The 18,967-nt window shown below is 31.6% G+C and overlaps 1 protein-coding gene across 1 annotated transcript in view; it reads left to right on the top strand.

Moving 5' to 3' along the window:
* LOC113705954 (lupeol synthase-like) overlaps positions 1-18,323 on the top strand; it is a 46,066-nt gene extending 27,743 nt beyond the window's left edge. Inside the window, exons 14-20 of the mRNA XM_072062763.1 lie at positions 13,770-13,826; positions 13,908-13,954; positions 14,068-14,211; positions 14,971-15,148; positions 15,318-15,398; positions 17,980-18,063; positions 18,213-18,323. Coding sequence (XP_071918864.1) covers positions 13,770-13,826; positions 13,908-13,954; positions 14,068-14,211; positions 14,971-15,148; positions 15,318-15,398; positions 17,980-18,063; positions 18,213-18,323 — 702 coding nt within the window. The remainder of the gene's footprint in view (positions 1-13,769; positions 13,827-13,907; positions 13,955-14,067; positions 14,212-14,970; positions 15,149-15,317; positions 15,399-17,979; positions 18,064-18,212) is intronic.
* The last annotated feature ends 644 nt before the right edge of the window (positions 18,324-18,967 follow it).

Genomic DNA, 18,967 nt, shown 5'->3' with positions numbered 1-18,967 from the left:
TAACTCATTCAAAATCACCTTGGAGTTGTGCAGCTTTTTATGTAATGAATCAAGCTGAAAAAGAAAGAGGAGTTCCAAGATTAGTTATTAACTATAAACCATTAAATAAAATGTTACAATGGATTAGATATCCAATTCCAAATAAGAGAGATTTATTAAATAGATTATTTAATGCAAAAATATTTTCAAAATTTGATTTAACATCAGGATATTGGCAAATTATTATAGCATAAATAGTAACTGTAATTAAAATAATTTCTGACCAGGCTCTGATACCAGAACCAGCCCAGGCATGAACAGAAAATTAAATTAAGAAGGCAATAAATAATTGAAATCAAATAATCCTACTTTGTAAATTTCTTCAATTTTCTGTTTAGGTATAGTCCAATTTGAACTATCTATTTCCATCTTAACTTCATTACTTAATACCAAGTCTGAATTCTTTGAATCAGATCTAGTCATCCATCGTTTTAACTTAGCTAGGGGTGAGCATCAAATTCGAATTCGGTAATTCGGTAGGTTGAAATCGGTAATTTTCGGTAAATGGTTCTGGAAATATTCGACCTAATTCGCATTCGAATTAGAGACTACCGAATTCGAATTCAACCCGAATTCAATTCGGTAAACAAAAAAATTACCGAATTACCGAATTCCAGAAAACTATTGGTTTCTTAACACTCTGCCTCAAACAGGATTCCAGATTTCACTTTGAGGGTTTAGAAAGTGAAGTTTAAGCCGAAGTGTTTGTATAAAACCTCTTCACTTCCTGTAGTATCCGTCTTCCCTAAATATATGAATGCAAGTGAATTCATCAATTTTGATTTAGAAATCCAGAGAAAATTCCTTTCAACTCCAGAAATTCAACCGGAATGCTCCCATGGCTTGTGGATGAGACTTTCTACACTAGTCAATGTAGGAACGATAAATCAACAAATTGAGCAGCCAAATCAGTCACAAAGCACTAGTGCAGTAGTAGACATGTACCAACGGGGTGAGGACAGCTTGGTGGTGGCGGAAGATTTTCAGGCGCAGCTCCTCAACGAAAGGAGCAACAGAAGGGTCTTTAGAATTGAGCAAGAGGACCTCATGGGCAATGATAATGGCCTTGATCCCAGTAACATCTAGAGAGAGGGAGAGGAGACAAACCCTAAATCTTGGATCCCAGTAACGTCTAGACCGTCAACAAATTCTCTCAAATTGGCGGCAAAAATCTGTTACAGTGAATATGGAGACTGGAGAGAACCGGCTGAAGGAGGCTTCTGTAGTTGACGAGAGGAAAGGAGAAGCTGTCAAACTGAGAAAGTATCTTCAGTTGAGGAGAGAAGAAACTTAGAAACAGGCAAACAGCTTGGCTTAGACTTCAGTGGGCGACGGCGCAAAGCAACGAGAGGAAGAGGAGAGCAGAAATAGTGAAATTAGAACGAATGCTAATTTAGGGTACTGAAAGTCTGAAATTGGAACATCCGACAAAAGCTTGAGGTATAATATTATTCGGAATTTCGAATTTGAAAACGGTAAAATATTACCATTTTACCGAATTAAATTCGAATTCGGTAAATCCGAATTCAAAAACCCCAAAACCAAATTCGATCCTAATTCGATTCTTACTAATTCGATACCACTGATTTACCGACCTAATTACCGAATTACCGAATTCGAATAACCAAATTGAAATCGATTTCGGTCGGTAATTCGGTAATTACCGTAATTGCTCACCCCTAAACTTAGCTGCCATATTTGCTAATTTCTTCTATTCATCTATCCTATGGGAACACCAGAGTCTGATGTCGGGAACACCAACTCTCTAGGCTTAACAATGGTCTCACTAAGTCTCAATGGCTTACCAACACAGCATAGAAAACAGTCAAAATATAGCATAAATAGTGAACAGAAAATTAAATTAAGAAGGCAATAAATAATTGAAATCAGGCGTGTTGAAAGAAAATGAAGAGAGGGTTTTGAACTTACTTGTAATTAAAGTTCTTGAATAGTCTTGAATTTAGGAATTAGATGAGCGTGGGACTTGGAAGCAAATGTGAATGAAAGCTTTTTGATCTTATTGGAGACTAGGAGAATATTTACAATAAGGAAGGCTTAGATCACATAGATTGATCGATGCCTGTCTTTTGAAATTCTACATCTATTTATACATGAATTTAAATGCTCATTTCATTGTCATTTCATTTGAATCTTATCTTCTTATCTTCGTAATCTTGAAATCTTTATCTGATTGGATGGAGCTGTCTGTAGCTTTTGAAATGTTGCCAACAATCTTTTTTGCTTTTAGTAATCATACGGATCTTGTGCGCATGGCCCACCAAAAGGGTCAGATGTTTGAGTGGGTGATGACGAAGATTCCTCTGCCGTAGTAGATCCAGCTGTTGTGGGTCCTTGATTTGAAATTCCTTTGTCTTCTTTCGTTTGTTCTTTCAAATAATTCAGATATTCTTGAAACATATCTGGATTTGTCATCATTTTTGAAAGAAGAAAATCTTGAGCCGGATTTGCTGCTTCTGTTTCTTTTCCTTTTGAAGAGGTGTTCGGCCTTTGAATACTTGAAGAGGCAGCGGCCTTTTGAAGCGGACTTTTTTCTTTTGTTTGAACTGTCACTAATTGCTGCATGGTCCATTTGAGTTTTTCGTCTGTTTGAAGAAATTTGAGTACTGTCTCTTGGGAGCATATTTCTTGTTTGAATTCATCCCACCATTTAACTTTGAATTCTCGAACCAAAGACATTGGTAATGGTGCTTATAAATCTTGCATAATTTTGAAACTCCAGCAAAATATCTAAGGTACTTTGAATTCTGTGTGAAATAATATTGAACGAATATATTCTTCTCCTTGAATCTTTTTGTAATAAGTCTGAAATCCCATTAACACTTTTGGAGGATATATCTCCTGTTGAGGTCCATAATATCTCTACCAATGATAGAACCAAACTGGAAAATCCTTTGGGCAATGTTCATGGAATATAAAAAACCATGAATGACCAAATGGTCTGTATAGAAAAGCTCTATACCAGACCTGTTTGTAATCTTGATATGTGAATTCTTCTGGAATCCTCCGTACTAAAAAATTCTTTTTTGAATAAATAGAGGCCCATTCTCCTGGGGAGCAAACCTTTTTAATTATACATTTGCAATGGGCTATTTCCTTTGGATTTGAAGGATTGGGTTTTGCAATAATTTCAACTGATCCAGTATCAACTAGAATCAGTTCATAATAAGATTGATTTTTGAGGGAGTCATCAGGACACCAATAGCATCCTTCTAGGAAAATCCTCTGAGTATGTGTTTTAAGTGTGGCATAGGTAGGTACTTCTTTGAATTTAGTTAGAGTAATATGTTGAATCAAGGGTTTTATAATGTAAGGAGATTTTTCTTTTGCAATTGGGGTTTGTGGTACTTTTGAAGAGTTGGATGGATTTTGAGCTACTTGAACATAAGATAAAGCTGGGAAATCTTGAAATAAACTATATCTATTTGAAGTAGGGACCTTATTTTGAGACATTTCATAATCCTTTGGAGTGCGAGCCATATCTGCAAAATTAAAGTCAAGAAATAATTTTGTTGAGTTTCTCTCGAAGTTGTTGAATCTGTTGGTCATAATATTGAATCTTTTCCTGAGGATGAACGGTTGTTTTGAGGACATCTTTGAAAATAATATTGGAATTAATTTGTCTTTTGAGAAGAAAGGCTTTTTCTTTAGGAGTCTGAACAGACCAAAAACTAGGTCTAATATAAACTGGGGAATGATTTTGAATTTGATGATGAGGAATAGGCTGAATTTCCACTTGTGGATTTTTAATATAATAAGTATGATATCTATTGGAAATATTTTTATCTTTTCTTTGAAGAATAGGGTCATCCCTTTCTCTTCGTAATCTTCGAATGTATTTTTTGTGTGACTCACGATCCATTCCCTTGAAAAAATTCGCGAGCAAGAAAATCTGGTAATGAATTATTTTCACCTTTAATATATTCAATTTCAAAATAAAAAAACAGATAAAATAGCTTGCCATCTAGCAAATATTTGTTTTGAAACAAGATTTTTAACATCTTTTTGTAAAACTTCTTTTGCTGATTTGCAATCAACTCTTAATAAAAAAGTTTTATTTATCAAATCATCTTGAAATTTGGAAATACATAATACAATGGCTAAAATTTCTTTTTTAATAGTAGAATATTTTTGCTGTGTGATATTCCATGCTCCTGAATGGAATCTTACTAATTGTTCATGGGAATTTTCTGCCTTTTGTTTGAGTATGCCACCATATCCCTTTTCGGAGGCATCTGTTTCTACTATCATTTTAGCATTAGGGTTTGGAATACCTAAACAGGGTAATTCTATAATCTTAGCTTTTAAATATCTTATTTTTTGGGTATGTTCTTCTGTCCAGGGAGAGGGATCCTTTCGTAATCTCTGGAATAATATTCCACATTCTGTTCTAAGATTTGGAAAGAAATCTGCTACATAATTTAAACATCTTAAAAATCTTTGTAATTGATTTTTATCTTTAATTTCATTTGGAAACTTACTTGTAAATTTTAGAGCTCTTGTAATAGGTTTAATAGTTCCTTTGGTTATATTATGTCCTAAAAATCTTATTTCTGTTTGAAATAATTTCATTTTTGGTGCTGATAATACTAATCCATTTTTCTTTACTATATTTAGAAATATTTTAATATGTCTAAAATGTTGTTCTATTGAATTTGAATATATTAAAACATCATCAATATAAACTATGATGAATTCATTGTGATTATTAAATATGTCATTCATTATATTTTGAAATTCTGATGGAGCATTTTTTAATCCAAAGGGCATAACTACCCATTCATAATGTCCAAATGGTGTAGTGAATGCAGTTTTATATCTATCTTTTTCTGCTATAATAATTTGCCAATATCTTGATTTTAAATCAAATTTTGAAAATATTTTTGCATTAAATAATCTATTTAATAAATCTCTCTTATTTGGAATTGGATATCTAATCCATTGTAACATTTTATTTAATGGTTTATAGTTAATAACTAGTCTTGGAACTCCTCTTTCTTTTTCAGCTTGATTCATTACATAAAAAGCTGCACGACTCCAAGGTGATTTTGAATGAGTTATTAATTTCTTTTCTAATAAAGTTTGTATTTCCTTTTTACAAAATTCTAAATATTCTTTATTCATTTGAATAGGTCTAGCTTTAGTAGGAATATTCTTATCTGAATATCCTTTTTCATAGGGTAACTCTACTATATGTTTTTTCCTTTCCCAAAAAGCATTTGGAATGTCTGCACATACTTCTGTTTTAATTAATTCTTCTATTTTATTAATTTCTTGTTTAACTTTAGGATTTTGTAATTGTTCTTCGATTCTTATATATTTTTGTAAATTTTTTAACTCAGATATGTATTTCTTTTTGCATTGAATAGCATTGATAGTTTGATATATAGAGGATGTTTGTAATGTTCTTATTTCTTTTTGTTTTATAGGACTTATAAATGGAAATACTATTTCTTTTCCCATTATATTAATACTTAATCCTGTACTACTTACATTGAATGGATATATTTGAGTAAAAAATGGAATTCCTAGAATCATATCAGTTGTTAAGTTTTCTACTATATGAAATCTATGTTTTATGCAATAATTGTTATTACATATAATTCCATTTTTTAATTTATATTTTACTATTAATGGTTGTCCATTAGCTGCATATAGTTTTTCATTGGTTTTTTCTAAATATTCTAATGGAATTATTCCTCTTTTAATACAACTTGTATTTGCTCCACTGTCGAATAAAGTTATTAACGTTTCTTGAATATTTAATACTTTGACTATAACTAATCCATACCATTTTTGATAATTTATTTTATCAATGATATTTACATAATCTTTTTCTTTGTTTTCAATTCTGTCTTCTATTTCTAATATGGGGTTTTGAATTGGTATTTTTGAACTTGAGGCTAATTGACTTTGTAATATAGTAATCTTATTTTCTAAACTTAAATCTTTTGTATATAATTCTAATATTTCTTTTTGTAGAACTTTTACCTGTTGTTTTAATTCATTGATTTCCTTTTGTAAAGAATGAGTTGTATCTTTTTTAATTATTCCTTCTAAAGGATATTTATCTAATAATCTAGAAATGCTAAAGGGTTTAGTTATTTTTGGAATTTTTTCTTCTGCTAATATTATCCCTTTTAATTTTTCTAAATACGTTTTCCTTGTTTCTATATTATCTATTTTCTCGATTAGATCTAATAAAAATTCTTTATCTTCCTTTGTAGTTATAACATTTATATATTTTTTATCCTTGCAATTACATTCATCTGAACTTATCTCTTTATCATCGTTGTAATTCTCAGATCCATTTGATATATATTCTTCCTTTTCCTCATTTATCATAATCGCTAATATTTTCTCCTTTAATTCTGAATCATTTGAAAATATTTCATTTATCTTTTGCTTTACTTTGCAATTGTTAGCTTTATGTCCTAATCTTCTGCATTTCCAGCAAGTAATATTTCTATTATTTTGAAATCTTTTCTTAAATTTCTTATAATAGGGTTCATGGGAAATCCAAGAAGGTTGTCTTCTCCCTTTTTTAATATAATCAGATTTTTTGTAAGATTTTCTTTTTAATGCAGAAGGTGATCTAATACCTTGAATACCAAAAGCTTCACAAAATGATCCTACTTCTTGTTTTTGTGATCCATACTTCTGTTGCATTTTTAATTCTATGCATAATGCTAATCCTTCTTTTTTAATAAATCCTAATAATTGTCCCATAGTGACTCCTTCAACTACATCTATTAACTTATTGTTTTGTTCTTCTTCTTCGATGTCTGAAAATTCTTCTGGTGTAGTTGTTTCTTCAGAATCCGAAATTTCTTTAATTTTTTCTGACATATTTGGTCTAATTTCGAAAACCATTCTCTATATTCATTATTTTTTTCATCAAGTATTTCTTCATCTAATTTATTAAAATCTATTTTTCTTTTTAAGTTTATCATATTAATTTCTCCTGCCATTTGTGAATGTGTGGGTGAATATTCACTTTTGTTTGTCTGTATTATTTCTAGAATAGGACTTTTAAACTTATAATTCGTATCTTGATTTTGAACTGGTTGAAAGGTTTCTGGAAAGTCTGTCATAGAATGCCTAGGAGGTTGTGTATATGAATAAGATTTGTAAGAACTAGAGAGTCTTTCTCTAAATGAAGGAAATTGTAATGTTACCGCTCCATCTACTTCTTCAATAATTTGTTCTACTTCAGTTTGTTCTATATTTCTAGGAATTTGTGGATTAGTTATTTGAAATTCTTGTGGAATAGTTATTTCATTCCATTTTAATTTTTTAGGAGTGAATACATTAGATTTTTCTGCTTGTAATTCTAATAAAACGGTTTCATCTTTTGAACTAGGTGCCATTATACATTTTGGTGAAATTTGAGAGGATAATAGTTTAAAATATACTTTATATATTATAGCAAAAGTTTTACAATTTTTATGAATTTTTACATATAATGTAAGTAGTACAGGATTAAGTATTAATATAATGGGAAAAGAAATAGTATTTCCATTTATAAGTCCTATAAAACAAAAAGAAATAAGAACATTACAAACATCCTCTATATATCAAACTATCAATGCTATTCAATCCAAAAAGAAATACATATCTGAGTTAAAAAATTTACAAAAATATATAAGAATCGAAGAACAATTACAAAATCCTAAAGTTAAACAAGAAATTAATAAAATAGAAGAATTAATTAAAACAGAAGTATGTGCAGACATTCCAAATGCTTTTTGGGAAAGGAAAAAACATATAGGACCGTTGGTAAGCCTAGAGAGTTGGTGTTCCCGGCATAAGACTCTGGTGTTCCCATAGGATAGATGAATAGAAGAAATTAGCAAAAATGGCAGCTAAGTTAAAACGATGGATGACTAGATCTGATTCAAAGAATTCAGACTTGGTATTAAGTAATGAAGTTAAGATGGAAATAGATAGTTCAAATTGGACTATACCTGAACAGAAAATTGAAGAAATTTACAAAGTAGGATTATTTGATTTCAAAGTAGCAATGACTATAAAAATACATGAGGAGACACGATCTGTAAACGAACAATTTCAAACTATACATTTATTAAATGATCAATCATTACAAAAATATATTACTAATGGATATAGATATATTCATATAGGTTTGGTACAAGTAGCCGTAAAACCCTTAGTTCATATGGGGGTTGATGCCCCAATCTTCATGGCATTAAGAGTTAAAAGACTTAAAAGATATAAAAGCTCTTTATTAGCATTAATTCAAACTAACACATGTAATGGTCCTATTTATTTTAATTGTGCACCTAACTATTCATTAGACATGACAGACCCATTATATTTAATGCGAATTTCTTCAAGGGAATGGATCGTGAGTCACACAAAGAATACATTCGAAGATTACGAAGAGAAAGGGACGACCCTATTCTTCAAAAAAAAGATAAAAATATTTCCAATAGATATCATACTTATTATATTAAAAATCCACAAGGAGAAATTCAGCTTATTCCTCATCATCAAATTCAAAATCATTCCCCAGTTTATATTAGACCTAGTTTTTGGTCTGTTCAGACTCCTAAAGAAAAAGCCTTTCTTCTCAAAAGACAAATTAATTCCAATATTATTTTCAAAAATGTCCTCAAAAAAGCCGGTCATCAACAACTTTGAGAGAAACTCAACAAAATTATTTCTTGACTTTAATTTTGCAAATATGGCTCGCACTCCAAAGGATTATGAAATGTCTCAAAGTAAGGTCCCTACTTCAAATAGATATAGTTTATTTCAAGATTTCCCAGCTTTATCTTATGTTCAAGCAGCTCAAAATTCATCCAACTCTTCAAAAGCACCACAAACCCTAATTGCAAAAGAAAAATCTCCTTACATTATAAAACCCTTGATTCAACATATTACTCTAACTAAATTCAAAGAAGTACCTACCTATGCCACACTTAAAACACTTACTCAAAGGATTTTCCCAAAAGGATGCTATTGGTGTCCTGATGACTCCCTCAAAAATTAATCTTATTATGAACTGATTCTATTTGATACTGGATCAGTTGAAATTATTGTAAAACCCAATCCTTCAAATCCAAAGGAAATAGCCCATTGCAAATGTATAATTAAAAAGGTTTGCTCCCCAGGAGAATGGGCCTCTATTTATTCAAAAAAGAATTTTTCAGTACGGAGGATTCCAGAAGGATTCACATATCATGATTACAAATAGGCCTGGTATAGAGCTTTTCTATACAGACCATTTGATCATTCATGGTTTTTTATATTCCATGAACATTGCCCAAAGGATTTTCCAATTTGGTTCTATCATTGGTGGAGATATTATGGACCTCAACAGGAGATATATCCTCCAAAAGTGTTAATGGGATTTCAGACTTATTACAAAAAGATTCAAGGAGAAGAATATACTCGTTCAATATTATTTCACACGGAATTCAAAGTACCTTGGATATTTTGCTGGAGTTTCAAAATTATGCAAGATTTAGAAGCACCATTACCAATGTCTTTGGTTCGAGAATTCAAAGTTAAATGGTGGGATGAATTCAAACAAGAAATATGCTCCCAAGAGACAGTATTTAAATTTCTTCAAACAGGCGAAAAACTCAAATGGACCATGCAGCAATTAGTGACAGTTCAAACAAAAGAAAAAAGTCCGCTTCAAAAGGCCGCTGCCTCTTCAAGTATTCAAAGGCCAAACATCTCTTCAAAAGGAAAAGAGAAAGAAGCAGCAAATTCGGCTCAAGATTTTCTTCTTTCAAAAATGATGACAAATCCAGATATGCTTCAAGAACATCTGAATTATTTGAAAGAACAAACGAAAGAAGACAAAGGAATTTCAAATCAAGGACCCACAACAGCTGGATCTACTACGGCAGAGGAATCTTCGTCATCACCCACTCAAACATCTGACCCTTTTGGTGGGCCATGCGCACAAGATCCGTATGACTACTAAAAGCAAAAAGGATTGTTGGCAACATTTCAAAAGCTACAGATAGCTCCATCCAATCAGATAAAGATTTCAAGATTACGAAGATAAGAAGATAAGATTCAAATGAAATGACAATGAAATGAGCATTTAAATTCATGTATAAATAGATGTAGAATTTCAAAAGACAGGCATCGATCAATCTATGTGATCTGAGCCTTCCTTATTGTAAACATTCTCCTAGTCTCCAATAAGATCAAAAAGTTTTCATTCACATTCGCTTCCAAGCCCCACGCTCATCTAATTCCTAAATTCAAGACTATTCAAGAACTTTAATTACAAGTAAGTTCAAAACCCTCTCTTCATTTTCTTTCAACACGCCTGATTTCAATTATTTATTGCCTTCTTAATTTAATTTTCTGTTCATGCCTGGGCTGGTTCTGGTATCAGAGCCTGGTCAAAAATTGTTTTAATTACAGTTACTATTTATGCTATATTTTGACTGTTTTCTATGCTGTGTTGGTAAGCCATTGAGACTTAGTGAGACCGTTGGTAAGCCTAGAGAGTTGGTGTTCCCGGCATAAGACTCTGGTGTTCCCATATGATAGATGAATAGAAGAAATTAGCAAATATGGCAGCTAAGTTAAAACGATGGATGACACAAAGAGGAGTTCCAAGACTAGTTATTAACTATAAACCATTAAATAAAATGTTACAATGGATTAGATATCCAATTCCAAATAAGAGAGATTTATTAAATAGATTATTTAATGCAAAAATATTTTCAAAATTTGATTTAAAATCAGGATATTGGCAAATTATTATAGCAGAAAAAGATAGATATAAAACTGCATTCACTACCCCATTCGGACATTATGAATGGGTAGTTATGCCCTTTGGATTAAAAAATGCTCCATCAGAATTTTAAAATATAATGAATGACATATTTAATAATCACAGTGAATTCATCATAGTTTATATTGATGATGTTTTAATATATTCAAATTCAATAGAACAACATTTTAGACATATTAAAATATTTCTAAATATAGTAAAGAAAAATGAATTAGTATTATCAGCACCAAAAATGAAATTATTTCAAACAGAAATAAGATTTTTAGGACATAATATAACCAAAGGAACTATTAGACCTATCACAAGAGCTCTAGAATTTACAAGTAAATTTCCAGATGAAAATAAAGATAAAAATCAATTACAAAGATTTTTAGGATGTTTAAATCATGTAGCAGATTTCTTTCCAAATCTTAGAACAGAATGTAGAATATTATTCCAGAGATTACGAAAGGATCCCTCTCCCTGGACAGAAGAACATACCCAAAAAATAAGATATTTAAAAGTTAAGATTATAGAATTACCCTGTTTAGGTATTCCAAACTCTAATGCTAAAATGATAGTAGAAACAGGTGCCTCCGAAAAGGGATATGGCGGCATACTCAAACAAAAGGTAGAAAATTCCCAGGAACAATTAGTAAGATTCCATTCAGGAGCATGGAATATCACACAACAAAAATATTCTACTATTAAAAAAGAAATTTTAGCCATTGTATTATGTATTTCCAAATTTCAAGATGATTTGATAAATAAAACTTTTTTATTAAGAGTTGATTGCAAATCAGCAAAAGAAGTTTTACAAAAAGATGTTAAAATCTTGTTTCAAAACAAATATTTGCTAGATGGCAAGCTATTTTATCTGTTTTTGATTTTGAAATTGAATATATTAAAGGTGAAAATAATTCATTACTAGATTTTCTTACTCGCGAATTTCTTCAAGAGAAAGGATCGTGAGTCACACAAAGAATACATTCGAAGATTACGAAGAGAAAGGGACGACCCTATTCTTCAAAGAAAAGATGTAATGGTCTTTTTGGATCGAGCTGCTACTAATGGATCATATTGTTTGGAAAATGACAATTCAAGGACCAATCATAATGTAAATTCCGTGAGCTAGCTTGCAAGTTATTTTACCTAGTCAATTACTCTGTTTGATTCCAAGTATATAGGTCAAATTAAAATATAGAATAAATTAAGGTCGATCTCGGAGAGAATCAAAATAATTACTATGCTTTTTTAAACGCACTTTATTATCTAAACAAATAAAAGTTCAAGTAAAGACAATTGTACAATTATACTATACTAATGAAAAGATAGCAAGTCATAAATTTGATGAAGAAATTTCTTAGGGATTTGAATTCCTTGTAGTTTAAGTTAAGGTAGTTAATTTGGTTGATCAAGGCTAGTGACTTATGACTTACTAAGGACATAACTACCAAACTCATTTATAAATTATTTTCACCAATAAATAAACATACTTATACTAAATCTCCAACTATTTGCATGATGAATTAATTTAGTATAAGGTCATGAAACTCTGAAATTATCATATCAAGTCCACTTAAACTCGTCTCCTACAATTGTGAACATGGAATCTGATGTTCGTACATTTTGAATTACACCACGCAATGCAAGATCTAGCACTAACACATGCTTTGATGATTCATAATTGGAGCATAGACAATTACAAATTTTGCGTACAAATAAATGAACTAACAAGTCCACAATATAGCCAAGTTCAACACAAATTAACATCAAGTCAAAAAACTACACGTCCATCTTTATCCCTGGGAACTATTGATTTAGCTTGTCATGGAAATTGACATGTTAAAGCACATATTACTTTTGAAACAAAACATGAATAACATGTAAAAAATAAGAGAAAAAATTGAAGAAATCTTATTCAGGATGAACTCCTCAAACTCTTCTTTACTACTTGTTCTTCAACTTTGATACAAAAGTATCTCTTCACGAAGAGATCTTCACTTTGCTCTCCTTTATCTAGAACTACTACTACTACTACAAGTGAACTATTAGCTAACACCATCCTTCCAACCTCTCCTCATTTCTATGTCCAAGTACTACTCGTTTTATATTGCCCTCCATTGGTCTAGCTCTACAAGACAAAAAGTTAATCATTTTTTCTATGTGAACACAAAGTTAAATTTATCTTCAAAAAGTCAAGAAAGATGGCTCCGTGGAATCTAGATGATTTGAGATGATTAAAAGTGTTGTCGATGTTAAGTTGTCATTGATTTTCAAGCCATCAATATGTCCAATCAACTTTCCAACCAAAAGCAAGTAGCATGTGGCAAGAAAGAATCAAGTGCACAAGTTGTGTAACTAGAGAAACTGGGGGAGAAAACTCAGCATGCTCGTGGGATTCTGGGCTGGTTTCTGCAAAGTGTTCTTGAGCAACGTTGGGGAAACCATTCTGTTCGGAATCCTCAGATGAAACCGTTGCAAGCTTCATTCAGTTTCTTCCCGTCTCACAGCTGCTTTTTATACGCACACTTCTTGTTTTTCTTGCTCATTTTGGCAATCCAATTTCCTCAAATTCTCCTGCCTTTTTCTGTACAATACTAATCAACCAAATGAGTAAGAAAAAGGACAAAAGTTCAATCATTGATCAACATGTTCAAGCATCAAATTGTAACACTAATTCCAACTTCAACATTTGGTTTTGATTAAGAAATGATTGGAAATTACTTAAAACATCAACAAAATATGATGCATATAACATACTTATAATAAATAAATCAGTTCTAATAATGTGGCTGGGTACTATATTCGACTCTTTGGCTACAAAATTGCAAAAGTAGTTAATTTTTATTTTGAATTATTAGTCGGTTACATAATTTACCGATCTTTTCCAGTCATTTTACCTTTTTTTTGGCTTGTGATCCTTTTCTCAAATTATAAATAGCACAAGAATGGTGGATTTCCTGTATGGGAGCCGGAGAAAGCATGCCGCTGGATGGAGGTAACAGTAACAACTAGTTCCACATTATACCATCATCTTGCTTTTGTCCTAACAAAACATTATTTTCGTAATCCAATGTAGAAACTCAATCCAATTGAAATCTTCGCAGAAGTTATTATCGAACGACGGTCAGATGTCCCTCTCTTTCTTTCCTGCTCCCCCATCCTCGATTTCCAGTCTTCTTGTTGTGATCACAGAAAAAAAAAAAAAACTACTTGGACTGAAACAAGTTCAATGCTAGGTATGTGGAATGCACTTCTTCAGCAATTCAATCTCTGATTCTCTTTCAAAAGTTGCATCCTGGACATAGGGAAGCGGAGATAAAGACTTGTATCTGCAAAGCTATAGCTTATATTGAAGATGAACAAAAACAAGATGGCTCATGGTTTGCTTCTCTATATCCTGATTTTACCTTTGTTACTTTCTTTTTCACAAAAAAGAAAAAAAGAAAAGTTAGTTTCTTTATTCCGACATATAATCTCTAAGCAATCAAATCTATCACCACTTAGAAAGTAATGAAAATGTTTTCGCCTAAAAGTTATTAGACTTTTAGAAATGTTCCTATTTTGTCACCTGATTTTTTTATCTCTTCATTTTTATCTTCATTATTGTTGTTATATTAGTAATATCATTGCTTGAAAAAAAAAAAGAAAAAAGAACAAGGTGGCTCATGGTCCGCTTCTCTATATCCTAACTTAACATTTTTTTAATTTTTTTGTTCCTTCCCACTCCCGCCCCCTCTCCCTCGTCGTTCCATTACAATGGTGAAGGGGGGAAGAAGAAATTTTGAAAATTGAATCAAGGATCTCATATATACCTGATTAATATCCTTATGAATTGAACGAGATCTTAGGAACAGTTTTTTTTTTTTTTGGGTAAGTTTATGGACAGTTTCTTTATTATGGAATATAATCTCTAAGCATTCAGATTTATCCATCAGAAATTAATAAAAGCATTATAACTTACAAATATTTAAAAATTTACCAAATTTCCTATTATACCCATTGAATGTTATTTTCTTGACTTTTATCCCTATTACTATAACTATTATGATTTTGACAAAGTTTAGTCCCCATTTATATGCAATTTTAACGAATAATAACAGTCAACATCAGCGTATCATGAAGGTTTGAATTCTTCATAGGTTTGGTCGCTGGGGCATTTGTTACACTTACGCGACCTGGTTTGCGGTGGAAGCACTGGTTGCTTCAGGAAAGAACTATAAAAACTCCCAGACTCTACGAAAGGCTTGTAGATTTTTGCTATCAAAGCAATTGCCTGATGGTGGATGGGGAGAGAGTTATGTTTCTTGCTCAAATGAGGTTCATAATTTTTTTTTTCTTTTTCTTTGATCTCCAATAGTTTCATCCATTTTGAAGTAATTAATGTATCACTATAGACACATCAATTAGTTTGTTTTGATAATATCTTTTATTGTTTTATGAGTTATCACCTTAAATTGTTCATTCATTTAACATTTTGTTGCAACAGGAGTACATTAATCTTGAAGGAAACAGATCAAATTTGGTGCAAACTTCATGGGCTTTGTTAACTTTGATTGCTGCTGGGCAGGTCAGTGGGAATATCAAAAGATACAAATTTTGCTTCTTATAACTAGTCAGTGTGACTGTTTATAAATTTTGAATCTTCTTATTCCTTTTCTCTAAATTGTCCCTGTAATAAAATGCAATAGTCAAATGGATAAATTGTTTAATGGGATTATTCCATGAACCTCCCTTGGGGTGTATGATAGTTCGATGAAAGTCCTTCACTACTATTTCTTTTTTTTTTTTAAGTCAATTGGTAATATTTGTACTATTCTATTGTAGAGAAGGAGAGTTTAACTGGGTTGTATAAGGAGTTAGAAGGAAGATATGTCCATCTAGATCAAAGAGATGTTTTGACACACTTTTTGAGTTTTTTTACCTATAGAATGCGAGATTTGAATTCTGATCTATAGTCCAAAAAAAGATTTTAATTCCCTTTTGGTGATCAACTTGCCTAAGACAACTTGGTTTCCTTCACTACTCTGTCTTTTTTTTTTCCATCACCTTTGGTTTAGCCAAACTTTCCTCTCCCTAAAGCCCTATCCCTCTCTCTTCTAATGAGCCAAAACCCACTATTCCAACCCTAACGACTACTGTGCCATTCCAAATGTTCATTTCCACCGCTAAAGGAGTCCTTCTCTAAGACACATACACACCCACATTCATAAACAATTTCATTTGGATATATGCAAATACTTGCTCAAGAGAAAATATACACTCAGAAAAAGATTCATAAAAATAATATAAGAAACAACAGCATTTATAATCGATAGCGAAAGCTCTGTTGCATCTCCTTCCATTTATTGCTATTTAGGGAAGTTCATAAAACTGAAAACTAAGTCTAATTCTAAAGAATGAAATTCAAGGGTGAAGTGCTAATTTGTTGCATTCATAAAGCCATAGGCATTTGATAATCAATTGAATTTGAGCACTGAATTGAAATGTTCTATTCTTTGAATTTATACAGTCTAGTACAATATTACGTTTCCATTATTATATTTAATTAGTTGATTGTATTTCCTTTTTAATAATAATAAATGATATACAAATAGAAAAAGTATGCGTAAGAGAGATAGAGTGCATCTATTTGTGAATATTTGTGTTTGACATAAGAAATATGTGTCTTTGTGTGTGCATATGAGAGAGTGATAATGCTTGAAAGTGTGCCTTAGACAAGGAAATTAGTGTGTTTGCAAGAGAGATTGTGTGTGTGAGCGTGAAAGTAACATACATACATGCATACATTCATACATATACATACATACATACATACCCTATATATATATATATATATAGAGAGAGAGAGAGAGAGAGTATTCATATGCATGAAAGTTTGTGTTCCGGAAAGAGAATGTATATGTGTAAATTTGAAATTGTGTAGCTGCGTGAAATCTTAAACGAGTGTTGCAACATTAGTCTTCAACTTTAGCAAAGCAAGTGATGAAAACTTTTGGCTCAGAATTTTGAACACTAACTAAGTGCTCATAACCTAATCATAAGAGAATTCAATTATCAAACCACCGTTATTTAAAAAATATTAAATTAATGAAATTTCAGTACTTAACGGACTTATCAAACACCCTTTTAGGAGAAAAAAAAAAGAAAGAAATTAAGCTCAACTATAGCCCAACTCGTTTCAATAATTTTGGGGTAAGAAGAATAAAAAAAAGTCAATCCTAGTACAAGAAACTTGCAACTGGGGAGGGAAGAATAAGAAGAAGAAGAATAGGTAGGTACCCATTCCAACATGAACATGGCGTTTCAAAATAACATAATCTCTCCTGCATGAATAACGTGATAATCGACATTTGAGCTGCATTTTTTTCCCCCTTTTGGAGTGGGAGATGGGATAGGAGAAAGCAATGCCATGAGTTGTGATGAATGATCGATCGTAGAGAATGTAGGTCGAACTTAGAGGATAAACTTAGGGCAACCCAAATATTTGGGATCTGAGGGCATAAATGAAAATGACACGCATAAATTGGGTTGTTTAGGAGGCTAGGAGTTCTTTATGTTCCTAGTATAAATTTGTGCTAGTTAATAATTCACTTTAGAGCTTATCGTTGTCATTTTCTTCTGTATACATGTCATCCTATAAAGGAGGTTAATGTAATTACTGAAACGTAAGTAGAAATGGATACTATTGTCATATATTTTTGGGGAGATATGTGAAATTATTGAGGAGAGTTGGCACAGGGACATTGTCAATTGGAATGCTATAATTGCTCGTTACTTGCAGCTTTCATGATTAACACCCTACCATCTGTTTTGAGAGGAAAAAAATAGAAAGAAAAAAAAAAAAGACAACTCTGACCTGTTTGACATATTAAAAATATTACAGAATTGGGTAGTTTTATCATTTTATGTTATAAAATTACTGACAGGAGGGTGACTGCAATACGGCTAAATCTGAAGATTTTATCTATAATATAGTTAAACCTCAAGGGGGGTAAATGTAATTAACCCATAATAAATGTTAAATTACTAATATTCATTTGTATACTAACATAATATGTACAAATAACAAAATCTATTCCTTTTTCATGAAAAATCTATAACCTTGTACATTGCTCCATGATACCTTTTGAAATTTCCTATGATCTCAGGGTGAGCATGATCCAACTCCTATATATCGTGGCGTAAGATTGCTAATAAACTCGCAGATGGAAGATGGTGACTTTCCTCAGCAGGTATGTAATCAAGGTCCTCCATATATCTCAATTTTTGCAGTTCCACTTAATATGTATAGATCAACTAAGCTTCGTAAATTCATGCCCTTTTCTTCCTTTTTTTTTAACTGGATTCATGGCATCTTTATAATCTTGGCACTTTTTTACAGGAAGCAGTAGGAATGTTTTTCAAGAGTTGCATTATGCAATATGGCACATTTCGAAATATATTCCCGATTTGGGCTCTTGGTGAATTTCGCAGACGTGTCCTCCATGTCTAACTCAGCAATGCTGAAAGTGATGGAATTGGACATAACAAGCATCCAAGCCAAAATATTACCAAACATGTATGGAAGCTTTGAAATCAAGCCGGTTGCTTCATATGTTTGTCAATTCCTTTTATATATCTTACCGTGTTACAAACTTGAGAATATCCTCGGAATATTCCAATCTATATCTATAATGTTAAATGTTAACATTTTAATTTAGGTGGTTTGTATTTGATTTCTCTAAATGTTAAATATTCCAATCTATATCTATAATGTTGAATGTCAACATTTTAATTTAGGTGGTTTATATTTGATTTCTCTAAAGTTACCCTCACCAACAAATTAAAAGAGTATGTAGTGTCCTGAAATTTGAATGCCTTTTGTATATTGTTGAGGTTAGCTATCCATTCAACTTCATTTTTTTTAAATGGTTCAAGAAGAGACTCCAAATCTACTAGGGAGAGGGGGAAAGGGAAGCAATTGCCTCAACTTTTAGGTTTACGAGGAATGAATGCAATTTACACAAAAATATGTTATGCGTATAAGAGACTTGGCAGAGTTGGCAACCAAAGGAATGCACTAATAAGTCTATGACGGGAATTTTACATATACGTACAAATTAAAAAACCGAATTACACCCGTTCACTGCAAGTATA

Source organism: Coffea arabica, chromosome 8c (assembly GCF_036785885.1).
Source record: "Coffea arabica cultivar ET-39 chromosome 8c, Coffea Arabica ET-39 HiFi, whole genome shotgun sequence".
NCBI classification, from domain to species: domain Eukaryota; kingdom Viridiplantae; phylum Streptophyta; class Magnoliopsida; order Gentianales; family Rubiaceae; genus Coffea; species Coffea arabica.
This window is presented reverse-complemented; position numbering and strand designations above follow the sequence as displayed.